Below are 22994 nucleotides of genomic sequence, written 5' to 3'. Positions count from 1 at the left end.
GTATTAACTTTGTCTTTTCATGTATGTTGCCAATATTTTTTCCCAGTTTTTTATGGAATATTTTATTAAGCACTCATATACTGATTTCTACACAGACAAATCTGATGTTCTTTTCTTGCTTTGAAATCAAGGTAATAAGCTCTTTCTCTCCAAAATAATAAAAAGTTATCTGTATTTTCTTCTTATTTTTTGGCTTTGTTTTTTACATTTAAATATTTGATTGGCTTAGACTTTATTTTTGTATGTGATGAATACTGATCTAATAACTTTATCCCTCCCTACCACTAGCTAAATATCCCAACAAAATACAAAATAAATCGTTGGTGTTTTAGAGCTGGTTCATACTGGCTTCTAAGAAATGGTTACGTTTTCTGGAATTCTGCAAACTAACTATGAAACAGCAATTATTAAAAATTAAATTATAAAAAAAATTAAATTATATAAGCTTACAATGAAATAAATCATATTTAAAACAAATACTCAGAAATCATCAGTTCCTAATTATAGTATTATGATTTATGCTCTTAAGGTTATTTAACATCTATCTGTATGGTAAAAATATAATGGTATGCCACTATGTTTCTTTTCCCAATTCAATATTTAGTGACCTCACCTTGGTAACCTGAAATTGGCCATTACAGTAGTGTTTACACCAGAGAAATTGGCAAACCTTCCAAACTAGGGCTTTTTTATTTTTCAGAGACTCTGTTGTTGAACATAGACCAGCACACCACTGAAATAAGCCATTCTTTCTCACTAATAAAGAGGATCTCTAGCACATAATGAACTATTCAGTTTATGAAAGAGGATAAAGAGCTTAGAATTGAATGTATTTTTTGTGTGTGTGCTAGCATCACAAACTGCTTTGGTATGTTCTCATGTAATAAATGAGACTTTTAAAACACAGTTCTATTTTCCTAACATAAGATCACAGGGCAGCATTAGGAATGTATTTTTCCTAAACAATTCCACAACATTCTTAACTTAATGTAGATTATAGAAAGCAGTAGAACAAAATAAAGGACTGTTTTGGGGAATAGCTGGTTACAGTATACTATTTTTAGATTAGGGCTCCTTACTCTTAAAAAAAAATGTCAACCACAAGAAAACAAAATCATTCCCATGGGGTATTCTCAGTACCACTCTAAGAGTTCCCTAATAAAAATTCCTGCACTGCATGAGGGAGTAGGGATCTACAAAATGGCAAGAGCAAATGACTGTCCTTTTCTTTGACTGTCACCATCACATACAAATTTAGCATTCTAACTTTCAATTCAACAACAAGCACTTAATAAGATCCTATGCAAGACCATATTAGGCCCTGGAGATGCAAATGAGATATGGCCCTAGCCCTCGAAAGCTCTCATCATTCTTAGTGAATCAGTGGGTAGATAATGTGCAGTAAGCGGTTATATGCATTTGCTTTTATCAGCATTGAGAGGGAGAGAGAGAGACAGAAACAGAGATTGATTTTGATTTGCTTCTAATGAGCATCTACTTTAAGAGGAAAAAAATCAAAGTATAAAAACTAGTTATTTAGAGTTTGCCCACCTACATCTACAGTGACAAGCTGGTATGTGTTGGTAACTCGATCTACAACATCTACAGCAGTTCAACATCACAGTGTCCCTTGTTTAATGCCTTTCCTGCTGAAGTACTTTTAAGAAGTCAGCGATTTATTTGTAGATACTGGCATCAACTGCCTCAGGTAAACTTGTACCTGCTGCCCGTATAATTCCTTACCTGTCACAAACCACTTACATTTGAACTCCAGCTACCCTGTTCTAGGTGTTGATGTTATGAAACTATGTCACATAATAGCTGGGTGGACTCAATAAAACAATTCCTTATTGCATATAAACCAAAAAACTTCACTTTTAAAGACTTGCTATCAGTTTGTTCCTAATAAGCATCATCTCATATTGTAGCCTACGGAGCAAACACAGCAGCTATCCTTTTCATACACACAGTTGTGCCTTGATATAGAGTGATGATCTCAATCACTTCCAATCACTAATACTTTAGACTTTAAAATCTATTTCTTAGGGATTTGTACTATATATAGAAATAATCAAAACCCTTTGGGAAACAATGGCTCATTTACTGAAAATGAGTTTAACAAAGGAATTATTTGGTACTGAAAAATACAGAGCAGTGAATTGGGTGACACAAATCACAGCAGCATCAGTTCATGTGACTTCATTAGGGTAATTAAAAAAAAAAACTACATCAACTTAAAATTTAGCTTCAACAATTTCATATCCTCAATCATGGCCTCTGTCATAAAATTGTGAAACCAGATCTTAGTTTATTTTGAAAATGCCCCTTTATTCCCAGCCTGAGGTAAATACCACAAAAAAGAAAAACTTTGCAGAATGGAATATTTCTATTCTGCCTGAAGCCTAGTTTTGACTGGTGTATGTTTCAGTTACACATTTGATTCACACTGAATTTTGTTTCAAGTATTAAGAGAATAAAGAGCATTCCAAAAGTCACAAGCTTAAAAACTTGCAGTTCCTTCTCTAGTTGGAGAGCTTACAAACCTATTACGTGGAACAGTTAGTTGATGCAGTGACCATACATTTCTTAACACTAACTCTAAATTTAATGGAAACCCAATCTCTGCAAGGTGTGTAGAAATAGCCTCAGAGTAGATAAAGCAAGTCACAAAATGTTAATCTAGAAGAATGGCTTACAGATATATCATTAAGTCTTTCAAATTTTCTGATGTTTATAATTTTTCAAAAAATAAAAGAGGAGCATGATGTCCTCAGAGCAGATACATGAGACAATTACATATAACGTGAAAAGATTTAGCTGTTTTCCACCAAAAGCCTTCTAGCTCATGACATTAAACTTTTACCAGAAACTGCAGTCACTGGCATCCAAAAATGCAATCAACAGAATATTTTAAATAATTCTTTTGCTTTCAGATGCATTGTTCCTGGTTTCATAGTTTTATAGAGTTTTTGTTTATTTGTTGTTTTGCTTTTATAAGAACACTTCCCCCATTTTCAGTGGGCATTAAGTAGAACAGGTATTACTAGTAAAGCAGCAAAAGAGCAAAGGTTCTGGCTCAGCCTCTAACCAGCTGTATAACCTTGAAAAAATAGCTTCTCTGGGTCTCAATTTTCCCATTTATAAAATGAGGCAGTTACACTAGATACATTTTAAAGTGTCTTCTAACTCTGTATTCCCTTCAGGTAGAGCTCTAGACTTGTGAGAATGAAAAAAGCTAGCCCCTTCCCCCACCCCCAAAAAAGGCCAAAATTTACCTTTGTAATGTTAGTGAAACAGGATACAAAATTTTAAGCATACAATATAATCATGATCCCACTCAATAATATTACAAAAACACACACATCCCAGGTAAAAAAAACACCAAAATGCTTAGTGGGTATCTCTTGAGCTGTAGGTCACAGCTTTTCTGTATTTTTCAAGTTTCCTACAATAAGCATATTATTACTTAAATAATGGGGTAGAAAGAGGGAGTTAAAGAGAGAGGAAAAACCCTCCTTTAATGTGCTACATTTAGAAGGCAATCTAGGATTTGAGTGAATTTTTAAAAAACAGTTTGAGTAAATCAGGAAAAAAAAACTCTGGTATAGTCACACCTGATACCTGTCAACAATCATACAAAAGCAGTTGGTTTTTTGCTCTAAATTGGTGAGCTTTAAGGAGGCACTATATTTTTTCACTCATACTGAAATTGGTAATCCTAATTATGATAGCTAACATTTACATAGTGCCAGGCATAGTTGTAAGATTTCACATATATGTTGGTACATCCTCACAACAGCCCTAGGAGACAGATGTACTATCACTGTCACCACTGCACACATGATGACACTGAAGCACAAAGAGGTTAGATGATTTGCCCACAGCTAATAAAGGACAGAGTCAAGATTTAAATCCAAGCAGTCTGTCATCAGGGTCCAAGCTCTTAACTACTAAACCATACTGTCTCTTTATACTTAAATGTTGTCTTTCTCAGGTCATTCCTGAACTGTTTTTTCTCTCAAAGTTTTCTGTCTGCCAATGGGTTTAAGCCCTGGGCAAGCTCGCTATGGATTCAGTGTGACCAAAGAAATGACAGTAGTATGTTCTCAGGGTGAAAGGGTTTATACCCAACTTTATTCCCACGGTGGCAGGTTAATCACTAGAATCCCATCCACTCAGAGTGAGTCTACATGCAGCAAGCCAGTCTCTGCCTCTGGGCCTCTGTCCTTGGCACTGCCACCACTCCAGCTTCTCCACTCTTCTGCAGCCTTGCAGCCATGCCACCGTGTCAACCAGAGCATTGGGCTGAGCTCTTTATATAGAGTCAATAGCAACATATTGCCCACATGTGTGTAGTGAGCAAGCCAACCAGGGCCAGGTGAGAATCCTGGCCACAAGAACTTTCATTTTACCCACGTTCTCCTAAGCAACTTTTCTTTAAATTCAAAAGAAAGAATGCATAAGTACTGGGATAAAAAAGACTGACTAAACACTTTTAACTTGTCAGCTTAAAATTATGACTCATTTCTAAGTCATTACTTCAAAGCTACAGGGAACATAATTTAATCTCCATACACATTACTAGGTAAATACTGTTGTAACATCTCAGGAATTCAACAGCATTAACTACTAAGTTTGATACTGGAATGTTTTAATAAAGTGTGGAGAAAGTGAGGGTTCCTACAGCCAGGATTCTCACCTGGCCCTGATCAGCTTGCTCACTACACACATGTGGGCAATACGTTGTTACTGACTCTATATAAAAGAGCTCCGCCCAGTGCTCTGGGCTGCAGGGCAGCATAGGCTGGAGTGGTGGCAGTGCTAAGGACAGAGACTGAGATGGCCATGGGAGCAGATAGGCTTACTGCATGTAGACTTGTTCTGAGTGGATGGGATTCTATTGACTGACCTGCTGCCGTGGGAATAAAGTTGGGTATAAACCCTTTCACCCCAAGAAAGTTCCATTGTCATTTTTTGGTCTCACTGAATCCATAGTGAACTTGTCCTGGGGGCTGAAAGCCATTGGCAAGACAGAAGGCACTTTGTTGACTCACATTATTTGTTCTTATGAACCTTCTGGGAAAAGATCCCCTGAAACCAACTGTTGTACCTTTCTAAAATTTCTATTTTACTGAAGTGATATTTTAAACTATAATTAGTTTGGATTTTTAAAAGAATATGCATCAAAATTTATTTTGAACTCTGGCTTTAGTACACACCCAGTTAATTCACAAAAACCCCATTACATAACATGCAAAACCTAGGGAAAGGAACGCAGAGGAAGCCTACCAATTAAACATGGTTGAAGGTTCTCACCTACTTCTATTAGGCAATTCAAACCCAAACCAAGTATGCATGTGTCCCTTTTTCTGCACAATACCCACATTACTTACCAATTTTTTGGCTTCTGAATTTTTAAAAATTAAAAATCAGAAACTTAATTTTTATATTTACTATGACAGGGCTAGAAATACAGTAATACAGGTGTGAGGAAATTGGATCTTTATTAAAGCAAGTAAAGAAGGAAGTAAAGAAAGTGAGGAAAAAGAAAACAACTTTTCACCAGGCTACCTTTTAACTTAGACATGCAATGAGAGACTCACCCAATAATTGCACCCTTTGGGTACTTCTGTACTGGAAAGATAATAATAAAATGACATAGTCACCTGGTTTATTTCAATTTATTTACATTTTGCAAATCTGGAGCTTTCTGCCATGGTGTATTAAGAAAATTAGCATGTTAGAAGAATCACCTGCTTATGTAAATTGGAAGATGGTTTTTATCCGTGCAGACAGGAAAAAAAAAATAGCTGCAATGTGGGTCAAAAGACTAATTTTACCTATTTGTTCAAATGTCTCTCTTCACCTTTTCTCTGTAGCTCAGACAAGAATTTTAGGTCAAAGAATAGATAAACAAAGTTTCTGTGTTGTCTATTCCCCTGCAAAGAGTTTGCTGCCTGACACTACTGGGCTCTATACTACTTAAATTGAAAACAAGACTGAGAACTTTATCTGGATAACAAAACCACAACACTGAGAGGAGAAAGAAAAGAAATCAATGGAGGATATCTGATCTAACTGGGAAGGAAAGCAAACATGGCAAGGATCAGGATCAGGTACCAATCTTACCTTTTGTTATTTAAGGCAAACAAGGCTTCAGAAAAGAAAAGGAAAATACTCCACATAATTCAGGGTAGACAACTTTTCTACAGAGAACATTATTCCATTTTGCTCTATAAATGCACCTGATCAAGTCTTCTGAGTCTGAACTAAGTGGAATACATTCTTGGTCATAAATGGCTGCCTTCCCAGAATCCCTTACAGGAATTCATCCCTTCTACTTTTAACTGACTCCTTCTCCAGGCCCTGGGGTGGACCTGATTGCTCCAAAAGTAATCCTATCTCCACTGACAGTGATTGGTTCAGAAATGAATATACAACCCAAGGAAGACCGGAGACTCTAGAACTGTCTTGGTCAATGAGGTAGTCAGTAGCCACACATGGCTATTGAGTAATGGAAATTTGGCTAGTCCAAATTGAGACATGTTGTAAGCATTAAGATACACTGGATTTTGTACACTTCATATGAAAAAAGGAATGTGAAATATCTAATTTTTATAGTAATATGCTGAAATGACAATATTTTGGAATATTAAATAAAATGTGTTACTAAAATTAATTTCACCTGTTCCTTTTCACATATTTTAATGTGGGTACTAGAACATTTAAAATCACATATGTGGCCTCCATTACGTATCTACTGAACATGCTGCTAATTTTGCTGAGGGCTTCTGTGAAAGTGCTCCCTTCCTGTAATGGAAGAAGTTTAGGCATGCCCCCTTCTCCATCTCTGGGCAGTGTATGCCCTAAATTGCTTCACCCTTAAAGCTGTGCCATAGCTCATTTTCTGGGAAGTCCCTCTGTAAGCTAGTAAATTCCCTACCCAAATTCTGAATTTAACAGTAATTCCTAAAAACAAAACAAAACATTTTCAATGTAAGCACTGGCCCCCAAACCATCTTACCTGATTACTCACAAAAAAAATATATTAGGCTTTATTTAAAAATTTAAAACCACTCCAAATATTTAGGAAAGCAAGTAAATAAGTCTCAAACAGGAAAAGGGTAAAAGTACTATCAGGAAAACAGTATCATTATGAAAGCAATTGATTGCCCAGTTGCAAATAGGCAGGAGGCTTTTCACAACTGAACCACATGTATAATCCTCATCAGTAAATCAGTAAAAATAAGTCCCAAATTTGAAAACTCTATGAAAGCAACCACACTGGAACAGGGAGGGTTACATTTACCTCATTCTTCCTTTAAACAACTTTAGAAGTTATTCAATTAATTGTAGTCCTGATGAAAGTTATCTTGGGTCACTAGCAAACTCTTCTTGCCCACAAATAACACTAAGATGCTTAACTAATAATGCAATTTTATAATAAAACTTAGGAAACACAGGACTTTATATATGAGGAAAACAAGACTCAGAAAATAAAATTTAAATAATTTTAACAAGGTCACAGGGTTGTTGGCAGCAAGGTGGGGACCAAAACCTTGTCTCCTTTAAAAAAAAAATTCTTTCCAAGGAAATGGCATCTTGAACATGATAAACATCAAGTTCTCTGGCTGATTAAACTAGAAATAAAAACTTGCGATCTGGGAGGATTTTATTAATAATAAAGTTAAGACATTCTTTAGAATCAAACATACGTATCAGAGGAAAAAAATCAGACATTCTCTCAAATGCCATCATTTGATCTACCTGTTAAATCCAATGGCCTTTTCTCCATCTTCATTTTCTTTGACTTTTTTATCTGCACCAAAGATCACTCCTATCTTCCTAACAATCTTCTGCCATTCATAGGTTGTCAATCACTGTGAACAGTTTCCTATTTGACTTCCGTTTAGTTCCACCTCCAATAATTTCTTCCACCTACAACTGAGAACATTCCCTAATACTCAGACCTCAGCTACTCTTCTATTTACATATCTTTAAAAAAAAAAGTCAATCTGAACAATTCACTCTTAAAACTTTCAATAGTTGCCATTCCCAGTGTTTCAACTTATTCATTACTGCCCTCCCCACCCCCGCCCCAAGAGCATTTTTAGACAGGTTTTTCCCAAATCACCCCTCATCATGAAATGTTAATACTGTAGATATGTTATATAACAGTAGTATATGTGTGTGTGTGCGCGCTTTATTCATAAAAAGCATTAAGGTTTCTTTGCCTCTCTCACAAGTACCAATGGCATCTCAACTCTCAGCAGGACTTCGGCAGGACTCTAGGATGTAGCTCTAGCATGTTCTCCACCCTTACCTCCTATCACCCCCTGCACTGCACTTCATATTTCAGCAACTCTAGTCCTCCAGTCTCCTGCATATGTGCCCATCCATCTAGAAACTCAGTTGAAGTATTACCTCCTCTAGGAAGCATCCTTACCTTCGACAGAAATCCCTCCTCTATGTTCTCATAATATCCAGGGAATATCTCTTGCTGCTTTTATGACAATGAATTATAATTATCCATTTACAAATCCCTCCCCACACTAGATCATAATCTCCTTTAAACCCCTATCAACCAGCACAGTGCCTGGCAAACAGCACACAATAAAGGAGTACTGTAAGAACAAGTGAAAATAATGTTTTTATTTAATGGTTTCAAATTTAGTTTCAACTCTCCATCAAGACTCCCTGACAGCAGGAATATATCCATTTTCATACTATTCACTTAACTGTAAGCTCCTTCAGGGCAATATCATGACTTAGACATGTCTATATCCCAGTACAAAACATAGTACAGATAACATCAGAAGCTTGATAGAGGCTTGCAAAATGATTTATAGAAATATCCTCATCAGTGCTTGCAATAGTGTGGGTCTGCAAGCACACTGACAATAAAAATATATTGACTAGTGAGTTGCAACAATGTCAAAACTTCTACTGTCTGCCAGTAGATATGATTCAATCAGCTAAACTAGTTCATAACACAGATGTGGAAGTGGGTTTAGGTAAAAATCACCAATCATGATCAATAGCAAGCATCCCTGTACCCACTCCCTCTGCTCACACCATTACAACTAACTGTTAAAGTTCAACTCGATAAAGTTTCCTTAGACGTGATCTTTTTCTTAATGCCAGAATGCCAGAATTTTTCCTAACAATTCTTAGCTAGGTACCTCAGAACTACCAAGTGGTCTATGACGAACTGTTACATGCTTATTGACAGTATTACAACTGCTGCCTCAGGCACTCTCTGTGTTACCCCCAAGCAACAACAGGATCAAACTGACAAGCTATATTAGTTAGGGGAAACTGTTGTTGGTCTGCGTTAGATGACCCAATCAACACACATTCAATGGAGTATTTATAGATGCACAGGGAATCATAAGTACAGCCCAAATATAATCTTATAATGAAAGAGTTTCTACCCAATGGTTTCTTTCCTTTTGGTTGGATGACAAATGGAAAAGCTTCCTTGGCCTTGACAATTTCCATCAAAGAAATCAAATCAGAATAACAAAACATACAGTATATAAACAGTTGATTCTTAAACTGCTATGACATCAACAAATCTAATAAAACCACCGAGTAGAGCCACTCAATTCTATAACATAGAAGTCAGTGAAAACTCTAATGCTCCAAGTTGTGAAGGTAATGAAATATTCCAGGACTCCCTTAGAGGACAGTCTTTTCTATCAAGGAATAGTATTCCCACAGTTGCCCATGCTCTGAGGGTACACTAAGATTCGGAACTTAGATTCAAACATATATTCAGTTACTGCATTTTGCAAATACTCTGCTTCTAGCACAGCATATGAAAGGGAACTATATCTGCCCCCCTTTCTTTCTCAGGATACGCACCAGTGGTACTAATTGATGGCTTAAAAAGTTGCATGTTACTTTGAGGGATATTATTGTTTTAGCTTCTTTGAAAGGCAATTCATTCTGAAATGTCTTTTTTTAATTAAAAATGTCTTTTTTTCTTCTAAGCTGATATTCAATAATATAACATGAAATATCTCCGCAAGAATAAAAGAAGCTTCTTTTGTTGTGTTGTGGTTTGGGTTTGGGTTTTTTAATATAATTTGGATAATCTTGTCAGGAGCCTAAGTACAAAATGACCTCCAATGTTATGGGCTATGAAGTTTCTATGACCAAGAAACCACTTCGATGTCATTATATTGTTATTTAATTTATTCTCTCTCTGCTTTCTGTACTTCACAACCATGAACCTGCAGCTTCTAAAAGTTTGTTTGTAGTTAAAATTAACAATATAGATTTCCACATTTCTAGTTTCACATGGATGCTTTGTTATGTCTAGAAGAGCAACCGTTTCCTTTTTATAGTGCAGGCTCTGCTTCTTCAAAGTTCTTTTCACAAAGCGGCTCCCCCCAAAGAATCCAGCGGTGGCTGTTAATCATGGCTGATATAGAAACTTCCCAATACTACAGATTCTTAACCTATAAAACAGTTAATAACAAAATACTACTCTGATGCAACTTACTCCAGGGTTTTCCCTAAACATATCCCAAAAGCATTCCCCATTTTTCCAAATTACAATTTGCTATTTGAGGAGTAAGAGGACCAGAGAAAATATCAGAAAAAAATGATGTTTCTAATTTTCACAAGATGAGTAAGCTAAAAAATCTTTGCCATGCACAAGAATTTGCACTGAATAACTTTTCATTAGGTCACACATATTCCGCCCCCCCCACCTCACTAGGATCTTCAGCAATTCACTTTTTCTTCCAAATACAAGCAAAATGAAGTTCCAATAAAGCTAAACTTTGACAATAAGGATGTCCTTCATTTGTTATATTGAGAAAAAATTTCCTTCCCAATATGTAAATCCACAGTACTTTCTAAAAACAATGCAGATGATCTGACTAGAACATCTACAAACATGTATGTTTTTATGTGTTTTTAATTCACTGAGAGACTAGGACAGAATATTTTCCCCTAACTCTAAATTCAACCTTCCTTATCTTCCCGGCATATAAGCACAACTAAGGGGACATTCTAGGGTATTTAAAGTCAGGCCTCCAAAAATAGTCTGCAGGTTGACTTCACCTAGTAAAGTTGACCATATATGAAGCTACTTCTACACACATTAACGCAGCAGTTTGATTTTTCTACCAACAATAAGTTAACAAAAGCAGCAACATTAATTGAGTGCTTACTGTGTGTTAGCCAGAGTACTCACTGGTTTACAAGGATTACCTCATTTAGTGGTCACACCAATCCTGAGATAGTTTCCATTATTATCCTCATTTTATAAATGAGGAATAGAAAGGTTAATTTATCAAGACCTCACAGCCAGTAAGTAACTAAGTATCACTAAGTGATGCTTAAGTTTTGAAAGACTTAGACAAAAGTAACCAGCTGAAGATATTAGAACAATAAAACTCAAAGTTCTCCAAAACTCAAAATTGGAGTGTAAAGGCAACAGATCAAACAAATCCCAGGATCTCTAATTATTTCAATTAATCAGACAAGAAAAACACCAAAACTCTAATTTTGTAAAGTAGAATCTTTTTCCAGACTCGCTTTTATCAAGGTAGAAATTCAATCTACCTTGATATTGATCATCTAATCAATGATATTTCAGGTTGCCAATATCAAAACTACCTGGGTTTAGCAGTCCTCAAACCTCTCTTCTGTGGTCAGCTTCCTCCAACTCTCAAATGTATACATTTCGTGAGGCCCTTCAGGCCTTATGCTCTAATACTGTTTGTCCCAAAATTGTCACATCTTTCAGTATGCTGACTTTCCTTTGGCAAATATGAACTACAGACACAAAGGTATTTATATTACCCTCACCAAATGACTGAAGTTTCTGCTGGTGGGTGGTTTTGTGTTTTGGTTTTGCATTATGAAAATATCCATAGGGGTGTTTGGAAGTCTTGAAATCTGATAAAGAAGGTCAAATTATATATGATGCTTTGATAACCCAAGAATAGTATTCTATCATTGGGAATGAATGTATCTCAGGCTACCCCATGATCATATTAGCAGGTAAACTAGAACCTGTACGCTGAGATAAAACACAGCAGACAGTTGTTAATGAAACCTTAATTGAACTGTCAAAGCACCATCTTTACCAGCAAGCTAATAGGTGGTTCGCTACTTTTACACAATTGTCCAATACTGATAAGTTATTCCACTAAATTCAGCAGAGAGATAAATCAAGCCTGGTAGACCAAATTGTTCAGTGTTAAATCTGAATGGTAAAATGCCACATCACTTCTACAAATACCTCTTCTGTCTACATGGAGGAACAGCATCCCTCAAAATTATACACAATGTTTTTAGCCATCAGTTAGTATCACTGGGTGCGTGTCCAGAAAAAGATACGAGAGCAGATATAGTTTCCTTTCATTTGCTGTGACAGAAGAAAAATAGTTGCAAAATGCATTAAATGTATTTGAATCTAAGTGACTCTTATAATGCTCAAGTAGTTATATGGTGCTTTGAATCAAATGGTGTATCACTGGGAGAATATTTTTATGTTCCATCTTAATTTTAGAAAATAGTTGTTTCAGACATTAGGTGCTTTCTACATCAAAAAAAAATTCTGGTGCTGTTCGTTAAAAAGTAAAAACCTCACTACTATCTTTAGCTTGGATTTTAGAATACTAGTAAAATTCACTCTGGTTTGGTGTTCAAATCTCTAGTTTTAACAATCTTACTGAGGTCACATAGCAGTTAAATTAAAAAATATAAGCAATCCAGATAGCAATTCAATTCAAATAAGTCGTCAATATGTAAATACAAAAATAGAAAAGCATTTGCATACTAAACACACTCCTGGAACTCTTCCTTTTTTTATGCCAAATTGTATTTCACCTGTAACAGCCGATAAACACACTCAATGCAGCTAACTAAAAAAACCTGGTAACAGAACAAAGAAGGACCTGACTAGGACATCAAGTAACCAAGAAGCAAAGATGCCATAGCACTGAGCTAAGTGATGGGGAGAAAAAGAAATACCCTAGCAGACACTGTCCTTACCCTCAAGAGGCTTACAAATGTAGTCAGTGAGACAAGGTAAACACACACAACTGGTGTACAGCAGAAGATGGGGCACAGACGGAGGCACTTCAAGCACATGGAACAAACTCCATAGGCGGTGGAAAGGGTCAATCAATGAAAGAATCTAGAATGCATTCAAATCAAACCGGATTCTCATATATCAGTATTCAGAATACCCACTACCAGAATGTTTGATGCGGGAGATGTTTCGGCACTCTAGTCCCTCATCACCCTCCTCTTTAAAAAAATATTTTCCCTCAGCACCAGCTTTAAGGTAAAACTTCTCTAAGTCACATCACCATTAGGTAGAAATGTAGGTGACTAACATCCTTTAGAATATAGTCAAGAATGCTGCAGCCCATTAACCCGTCAGTCTATAGTTCTTGGCATTGTATGCAAAGTACTAAAATGAAAGAAAGCATCCAGGTCTAAGAAAACCCAAATTCTCAGTAAAGCAAGGACAACATTTAACACAAGGAACACTCTTTTTCCTGCCCACACCCTCCCCCACCACACACACACCAGCTTTGAAATCCTCAAGGGTAAGCAAGGAATGGAAGTTCACAGAGCAATCCCTGAGGATATGAAAGGGAAGAGAAAGACAGGAACAGGCAGGTCCCTGAGCACAGTGACTGAAGAGGCACCATTACCGGCTACACTCTTTCCCACCAGGAATCCCACACATCTTTGAGAAAGGAGCACTGCAGCACGAACCTCCTTGGAGAGCTAGTGGGGAAAACACTGGACTCTAGTAGTTTTTAAAAAACGAATCAGATCACTTGGTAGCCTAGGTTATAAAATCTGAAATATAAATAAAGATGGCCAGATACAAAGCAAAAATGACACTCATATCAATTACAGCCTGAAAAACAATGACGGAAGGAGACATTTCCCAGGCTAGTTCCAAAGAGTTCATTTTCCTTTGGTGATAGGGGCTTTGTAGACATTAACAAGAATCTATTTTTGAATGCACTGAAAACATCAATTCATGTATCCACACCAGAATACTTAATCCTTAGGGGAGAAAAAACTCAGTTCATTCTGGTTTTGATAGAAACAGGACTCAACAATAATAAATACATTTTCTTATATGCCACTAATCTTTCGAAGAAGGGCAAATAGACAAAATAGTGCATTTAAGAGGGCCTTAGATTTTTTTAAATATCCTAGCACTAGCAAAAGTAGAGCAGTTTCATGTTTAAGAAGTATACTTCCTACTACAGCACCAACCAAGGGATAACAGCAAGTTCAGAGGCACCAAATGACACTAAAACATTATACCAAATGTGGGCCACTGCATAGCTACAGTCTACTGACCTCATTTGTGGTACTCATGCGTGATGCTATATTTAATGCATTCTTATCAAAAGGCTAAAGCTACATACTTCCCAACTGTAGCTTTATGGTTTAAAATAAACCACTCCAGCAAGGAATTAACTGGTTCAACTATGAACCCCATGTTCCTTCTGGGGATCAAGATCACAAATTAAGGAATGAGAAGATGGAAAGGACAGCAAAGCAGTTGTGCAAAGCATATCCCAAAGACAAGACTACTGTAAGCAATCAGGTTTGGATCCCGTTGTGACATTTGCTGCAACTGGGCGGACTGACTCAAACGTGAGAGATGATCAAGGTCCTTGCAGGAATAAGCATTTCTTACATTCATCTACTGATCCTACCTTCAGTGGCTTGCTTAGGTTCTAAACGGAAAGTTTGGAAGATGGCAAACTTATGTGTATTAGTCATCAGAGGGTGTTGCACCAAAATTTAACATGACTCAAAAGCATAAGCCTACACAGCCAACACATTAGGCCGCTTTACCACTGGGGTGAGGGTGGCTTCCTATAGTTGAGTTGATGTACTTCGATAAACTTGAAGGGACCAATGAGAGGTGACTCGTCCAATCACAACCATGAGAAGAAACCATGAGAAGCTGTGTTTTTCTTGATACTCACCAGACAACACCAAAGGCTCCATATCCAATAGGTCTATCCGGCTCAATGTCCAGCTGCTGCTGTGGATGGTGCGAGTGCTGATGGTGGTGCGCCTTAACTGTGGCAGCTGCGGCAGCCTGTACCTGAGCTGGGGCTGCTGCAGCCGGTCCAGGAGCCTGACCCGGTGCCGGTGATGGGAAATATGGCTGTTGCTGCCCAGGGTTTAACATGGCTGCAGCTGCGGCTGCGGCTGCAGCTGCTGCAGCTGCCGAAGAGGTATGCTGCTGTACAGGGTGTACGGCAGCAGCCGACCCCGGATGAAGATGGTGCTGAGGGTGGTGGTGGTGGTGCAGGTGCGGAGGAGGGAGGTGTGGAAGGTGGTGGTGATGGTGGTGGTGGTGACCTGCTGCTGCCGCAGATGTACCGCCATTGTAAGCCGCCATCATTTTTGCGCTGGCTCTTGCGCCACAAAGAGACATTCAAAGAAATGCCCTTTGATTGGAGAGCAAACTGGGTCAAGCTGTCATTTGGCCATTTAAAAATGAAGAAAAACCACTCACTCCACACCAAAAAACATGGAGCGTAACTGGCTTTATGTCTTCATCAGTCAATCCAAACAAGTTAGAGAATCTTGATGTTTAGTTTTGGGGTGTGTGTGGAAGGGTGTGGACTGCCAAAAAAACAAAAACAAAAAACAGAAAAGAAAAAGGAAAAGGAAAAAGGGTCCCCTTCCCTCCAGGTTTCCTGCCACAAGTGGGTACTAAAACTCCATCCTTAATTTGGGGGAGGTTCCAACTTTGAATGTGGGAATAAAGGCCAAACCTCCCGACTCCTTGAACTCCACACACGAAAAGGATCAGGTAACACACCACCCTTCGAATCTTGTAAGAGGATTGACTCATCTACCCCTTCCATTCCCACATCCTTTTCTAAACACCTACCACCTCCTCAAAAATACAATTAAAAAGAATTCCAACCACCCCAAATGTAAAAAGATGGGGGGAAATTTCCTGGGAAACCAGCTTTCCCCCCCTCCAACTCAGGCCTTCCTACATCTCACCCTACTCCTAGTCAAGACCTGATCGGAGGTGGCGGCGGGGGGGTGGGTAACTAAACTTTCCAGAACAGAAAAGAGCCAGGGAAGGAGGCAGGAGGGGATGAGTGAGCAGACGAGGCGACAGGGCAGAATAGAGAAGAGAAAGCGAACCGGGGCAAAGTAAAGGTAAGGAGGTGCAGGAAGGGATGAAAGAGAGGTGGGCAGCACTCGGACGCCCAGACAGAGGGAACCGCCCCGGGATGAGGTTAGGGTCCCGGGGCCAAAGAATAGGAGCCCCGCGAGGCGGGCGGGGTGCAGTCGGAAGCGGGCTGACTCCTGCCCCCGCCGCCGGCTGCTTCTGCTGAGAAGGGTTGGGGGGGAGAGCGGGTGGGTCCCCCCGCGCGACGGCCCCCGCAGGGCTCAAGGCTGCTCCGTCTCCCCCCCTCCCCCCCACCCGGCTTCCCGTCCCTGCGGCCGCTTTCTCCTCAGTCACTGCGGCCGCTTTCTCCTCAGCCGTCGCCTCCTCAGCCGCCGGTGCAGCAGCGGCCGAACTCACCTCCCCTGGCAAAGCCGGATAGAGCGGAGCCAGCGGCGGACACGCGCAACCAGCCGCCGAGGCCCCGCCCCCGCCTCACACTGACCGGCTGCCCTAGCCAATCCACGCCCACCTGTCTGCGTCCGCCTCCAATCCTGGGCCGGGAGTTTCAGACAGGCGCACCGTTCGGCCAGTGGCAACAAGGTGTGGGTCTCTTGGGGAAATCCCGCCCACGACCCAGGATGGGCAGATGGAAAGACCAATCAAAATGCAGAGTTTGCCCTGACCGACAAAGCTAAAAGCAAATTAAAAACCAAAGATCTCTGTGACATTTTCTTTCGCCTTTCTCCTCTTTTCTTTTTCTTCTTTTATTTTTTGGCAGGAGCAGGAAGCTGCGTGCTAATCCCGCCTGCAAAAGCTAGAAGAGAGGGTGGAATGAAAGAACAAATCAGGAGCCGCGGACCAAGAACAGAACAACCAATCCTTGCCTTGAAGATGAAGTGGGCTAGGACTGGGGTAAGATAGACACTTAATTTGACAAATGGAAAAATAGACTGATCTCGGTCCCACCCTTCAGATCTCTTATAGGTCAGGATTGTGGAGAATTCGCTGTCATATCAGCGACGACATCTTCAGGGGGCGGGGACCAATCGAGTGGGTGTGGTCTAAAGAAAGGGGCGGGACCTAGATAAAGAGGGCGGAGTCCAAATCCTTAGGAGTAAGGTATGGAGAAATAAGGGGGGCCAAAAGCGGTGTGCAGCTTCAGAAACTCAGTGTCCAAGGTAAACTCAACGAGACAGTCAGGAAAAAACTCAATAGAGGGAAAGTTCACGGTCTATGGCTGGTATTCCACGGCTAACGCTGATCTAGGTAAAAAGAAGCATTATCTGCAGCATTCACAACTCTACTGTCACTGGACGATAAGGCCATTGGCAGGAGCTAAAACAAAATAATGAACTTAACCACAGAGATTGTAATTTTCTCCCATATTTTCTAAGTCAATAAGTTCTAGTTATTGAAATTATATTAAAATAACATCCTTCTTTCACTTTCACATGACCTAATTTATCCGAACTTTTTAAAAAATATGAAATAAGCTTACAGAACCTTATCCTTACTAAAACTGTGCCCTTAGAACCCTGGAGATAATTTTTTACTCCTTTTTTACCTGCCCACTTCTCCCCTCCTAATCGATCATCAAGCCTTAAACACTTTTAAACATTTCTAAACACCACCCCTCCCCACCACCCCTTTTTCCCCAGTCTCCACACTATTAACCAAATTTATGCCACTAGCATCTTTAAAGCATCTCCCTGCCTGCAGGTTAGCTCTCCTCTAATCCATCCTCCACTGGGAGCATATTAATCTTTTAAAAATACAAGTGTGACCATACCCCTCCCCTTGAAAAAAGGTCACTAAACCTAAATAGTCCCATGTGATCAGGTTCCCACCTCAGTGGCCTTATTTCTCACCTCTACCTTCTATATTTCAGACACTGCGAACTTCTTTCAGTGCCTCAAATGATGTGTTGCTTCTAAGCCTTCATGCATATCTTCTGCCCAAAACACTCGCATCCAACGTCCACTCCCCTAATTTATCATTAGGTCTTCACTTAAATTTCACCTTTTTTTTCTGGAAAGCTTTCCCTAATGCTGTTGTAGAGTATGTGCCTCTATTACATATCTCCATGGCACTGCCTCCCTCATGGCACTGAGAACGCTATATTTTGTTTACTGAGTTTGACCAAGGCAGAAAGCTTGCTACTCAATGTTCTATGCTTGGTTTCAAGAGTAGTGTCTAAAGGGTGATGACACTTAATACAAATTTACATGAGTTTCTGATGTAGATAAGTGGATACCAATCCAAGTTCTGCCATTTACTAAGTCTATGACTTAAGAAATTTAACCAACTTTTCTCTCACTTGCCTCATCTGAAAATGAAGATAATATATGTACCTTATCAAGTTGAGTTGAGAATTAAATGAGATGATGTACTTAAAAATTCTTAGCAAATAAATAAAAGTTCAATATATGTTAATTCTCTTTCCCTAGTCCCATCCTCCCATTAGTATTTGGGATGCTCTTCCAATTTCCCAATGTGGATCAGTCTCCTCCAAAGTTTGTTTTCCTAGAAGCTTCTTAGAAATGCAGAGTCCCAGGTTCCAGCCCAGATCTACTGAATCAGAATCTTTGGTGGGGAGGGAGGATGGGGTGTGTGGAATCTGTTTAATAAGCCCTCCAGGTGATTCTTAAACACACTAAAGTTTGAAAAGTACTGACCTAGAGGAAAGGGGCTGAGTTGTTTTAAACTTTGTTTACTTTTCAGCGCTAGCATAGCACCGAGCACCTAGAAAGCGCTCGAAACATGTGAAATAAAGAAAAATATCCAATCCACCAGAAAATGAGGCATAGTAAGAGCTATTCATTCCTGCCACAAACATTTATTGAGCACCAACTATATTCAGGCATGGTTCTAGGTTTCAGAATGGGGAAAGGGAGATACATGAATTAACAGTCTCTGCCCATCAGGAGCTCTAAGTCTGGTGCAGGAGTTTCCAAAATGGTGTGTACACACTCCAGGTGATACACAAAGTGAGCCATTAGGCTCCTGGAAGAAATTAGTACAACTTCTATTTCTGCTTATTTTTTATGTCATCTTTTTTAAATCTCTATTTTGTCAGTGTTTCATAATGTACGTAATATATGGAGAAGTGTGCATGTATATATAATTAATAAATTTTTAAAATACATAAGTTGGGGATTTATGCTCAAAAAACTTAACAAAAATACTCGAAAATCACTGGTCTAGTGACCATTTAATGTTTATGGTTTAGATCAGCTCTGATAGAAATATAATGGGAGCCATATATAAAATTTCAAATGTTCTAGTAGTCACATTAGACAAGTAAAAGAAATAGGTAGAATTATTTTAAATATATTTTATTTAACTTAATATATCTGAAATATCATTTTAAATATGTTATCAATGTAAAAAAAGATTGTACATATATGTATATTTTGATAATAAGTCTTCAAAATCTAGCATATATTTTGCATTTACAGCACATTTCAACTGAATTAAAAATTCAGTTTCCTCAAGCACACTAGCCACATTTCAAGTGCTCAGAAGCCTCATGTGGTTAGTGGCTACTGGATTAGATAGCACAGATCTAGATCATGGGTTTGAATCTCTACCCTGTCCCTTACTAGCTGTGTGATCTTGACCTGTTATAGTCTGAATTTGCTTGTCCATAAAATACAGGAGATCCCTGACTTCTCCAGTTGTGATGATTCAAATTGATAATCATGGAAAGCATGTATCCCAGGGCCTGCCTGGCCTCTCATCAGTGGCAGCAAGTGGGGAGGTTATTATTAGTATTACAATCCAAGGCAAAGTGTCCTCGGTGTCAGATGAGAAATGCACTTTGGGCACTGCTCAGCTCATGTCCCCAGCATTCCATCCATGCGGTGCTGACCTGACAAACACCCAGTTCCCCTTAAACACATCACCAGACAGTACATTATCCGGCCCTTTCCATTCCGTTCCATTTTCAGGAACTGAGCATGATGAACGAGAAGTCGGAAGTGAGTCAGCAGGATAGCACTTAGAGCCTAAAAAAGCAAGCAGGACATCAGAATGCATAAGCAGGAATAGAATGTGGAGGAAGTGGGAGGTGATCTTCCCTTTCTTCCAAGAACTGGCTCCCCCCATGACTTGTCATTGGAGACTTTGTAGAACTTGGACCAGGCCTGGGAGGTTTAAGAACTACAAAGGGAACAGCTCACATTCAGTAGTCCTGGGTGCTCCACCAGTATGTCCCATGTAATAAGTCATCACTACATTTCATTTTGCAAGTGAAGAAACAGACTCAGGTACACAATGTAATTTATTGAACCACATGAAGCCCCACAGTGCACAGTCTCCACACTGTTCCACACAGCTGGAGGGAATGAGTGGAGGAGGTGATACTATGGAGTACAGGGAAGAAAAGGTAGAAATTCTTCCACTTTCCAGCCCGAGGGTCAAAGGCTCCCCTCACTGGGTCCATATACCTTTTCAACATGTTTTGTCCAAACCCTCCATGGCATGAAGCTAGCACCACTTTGGGCCTTTCAGCACACACATACTTCCTCCATGCCCTGACTGCTCCCAGCAGGCCTGCAGTATCCTTCTACCTCTTCTTCTGCCCAAGTTCTATTCACTTAAGAGTCTGCTGCTGTCTCAGATCTTTCATGAAACCTTTCTCTGATACTAGGCCCTCCACATGTCTCCCTTCCCTGAAGAACATAGATGTTCAAAGTCAGCAGCATTTACTGGAAACATAATGCAGTGAAAAACTCTCTAGCTTTGTGATTTCTGGTACTTAACACTCCTAAGCTTTGGTATCTTAATCTGTGAAATGGGGGTACTAATACCTTTTTTTTGTTTTGTTGTGGTATCATTAATATACAATTACATGAGCAACATTGTGGTTTCTAGATTCCCCAACATTGTGGTTTCTAGATTCCCCCCATTATCAAGTCCCCACCACATACCCCATTATAGTCACTGTAGTAAGATGCTATAGAGTCACTACTTGTCTTCTTTGTGCTATACTGCCTTCCCGTGCCCCCCTCTGCTACATTATGTGTGCTAATCATAATGCCCCTTATTGCCCTTATCCCTCCCTTCCCACCCTTCCTCCCCAGTCCCTTTCCTTTGGTAACTGTTAGTTCATTCTTGGGTGTTGTGAGTCTGCTGGTATTTTGTTCCTTCAGTTTTCTCTTTGTTCTTATACTCCACAGATGAGGGAAATCATTTAGTACTTGTCTTTTTCCGCCTGGCTTATTTCACTGAGCATAATAACCTCTAGCTCCATCCATGTTGTTGCAAATAGTAGGATTTGTTTTCTTCTTATGGCTGAATAATATTCCATTGTGTCTATGTACCACATCTTCTTTATTCATTCATCTACTGATGGACACTTAGGTTGCTTCCATGTCTTGGCTATTGTAAATAGTGCTGCGACAAACATAGGGGTGCATCTGTCTTTTTGAAACTGGGATCCTGCATTCTTTGGGTAAATTCCTAGGAGTGGAATTCCCCGGGTCAAATGGTATTTCTATTTTAAGTTTTTTGAGGAACCTCCATACTGCTTTCCACAATGGTTGAATTAGTTTATATTCCCACCAGCAGTGTAGGAGGGTTCCTCTTTCTCCACATCCCCCCCAACATTTGTTGTTGTTTATCTTTTGGATGGTGGCCATCCTAACTGATGTGAGGTGACATCTCATTGTGGTTTTAAGTTGCATTTCTGTGGTGATTAGTGCTGTGGCGCGTCTTTTTATGTGCCTCTTGGCCATCTGAGTTTCTTCTTTGGAGAAGTGTCTGTTCAGATCCTTTGCCCATTTTTTAATTGGATTATTTGCTTTTTGTTTGTTGAGGCGCATGAACTCTTTTTATATTTTGGATGTCAACCCCTTAGTGGATATGTCATTTATGAATATATTCTCCCATACCATAGGATGCCTTTTTGTTCTATTGGTGGTGTCCTTTGCTATACAGAAGCTTTTTAGCTTGATATAGTCCCACTTGTTCATTTTTGCTTTTGTTTCCCTTGCCCGGGGAGATATGTTCATGAAGAAGTTGCTCGTGTGTATGTTCAATAGAGTTTTGCCTAAGTTTTCTTCTAAGAGTTTTATGGTTTCATGACTTACATTCAAGTCTTTGATCCATTTCGAGTTTACTTTTGTGTATGGAGTTAGACAGTAATCCAGTTTCATTCTCTTACATGTAGCTATTCAGTTTTGCCAACACCAGCTGTTGAAGAGGTTGTCATTTCCCCATTGTATATCCATGGCTCCTTTATCATATTTTAACTGACCATGTATGTCTGGGTTAATATCTGGAGTCTCTTCTGTTCCACTGGTCTGTGGGTCTGTTCTTGTGCCAGTACCAAATTTTCAAGATTACTGTGGCTTTGTAGTAGAGCTTGACGTTGGGAAGCGAGATCTCCCCTGCTTTATTCTTCCTTCTCAGGATTGCTTGGGCTATTCAGGGTCTTTTGTGATTCCATATGAATTTTAGAACTATTTGTTCCAGTTCGTTGAAGAATGCTGTTGGTATTTTGATAGGGATTGCATTGAATCTGTAGATTGCTTTAGTCAGGATGGCCATTTTGACAATATTAATTCTTCCTACCCAAGAGCATGGAATGGATTTCCATTTATTAGTGTCCTTTTTAATTTCTCTTAAGAGTGTCTTGTAGTTTTCAGTGTATAGGTCTTTCACTTCCTTGGTTAGGTTTATTCCTAGGTATTTTATTCTTTTTGATGCAATTGTGAATGAAATTGTTTTCCTGATTTCTCTTTCTGCTAGTTCATCATTAGTGTATAGAAAAGCAACAGATTTCTGTGTATTAATTTTGTATCCTGAAACTTTGCTGAATTCAGTTTTTAGTTCTAATAGTTTT

At 39.2% G+C, this 22994-nt stretch overlaps 1 protein-coding gene and 1 long non-coding RNA gene across 3 annotated transcripts in view; one reads left to right on the top strand and one right to left on the bottom strand.

The window, feature by feature from the left end:
* Positions 1–16636, bottom strand: part of NLK (nemo like kinase) — a 164740-nt gene extending 148104 nt beyond the window's left edge. For both annotated transcript variants that reach the window (XR_005027567.2, XM_036899565.2), the window contains exon 1: positions 14994–16636. Coding sequence is in view for 1 of the 2 variants with exons in the window: in XM_036899565.2 (XP_036755460.1) it covers positions 14994–15451 (458 nt within the window). In the remaining variant the exon portion in view is untranslated. The remainder of the gene's footprint in view (positions 1–14993) is intronic.
* A 223-nt stretch (positions 16637–16859) lies between these two features.
* LOC118919563 (uncharacterized) overlaps positions 16860–22994 on the top strand; it is a 33126-nt gene continuing 26991 nt past the window's right edge. The window contains exon 1 of the long non-coding RNA XR_005027569.2: positions 16860–17059. This is a non-coding gene — a long non-coding RNA (uncharacterized LOC118919563). The remainder of the gene's footprint in view (positions 17060–22994) is intronic.

The sequence above is a fragment of the Manis pentadactyla genome, chromosome 4 (assembly GCF_030020395.1).
Source record: "Manis pentadactyla isolate mManPen7 chromosome 4, mManPen7.hap1, whole genome shotgun sequence".
NCBI lineage: Eukaryota > Metazoa > Chordata > Mammalia > Pholidota > Manidae > Manis > Manis pentadactyla.
The sequence above is the reverse complement of the archived record's forward strand: the minus strand, read 5'-3'. Positions and strand labels throughout refer to the sequence as shown.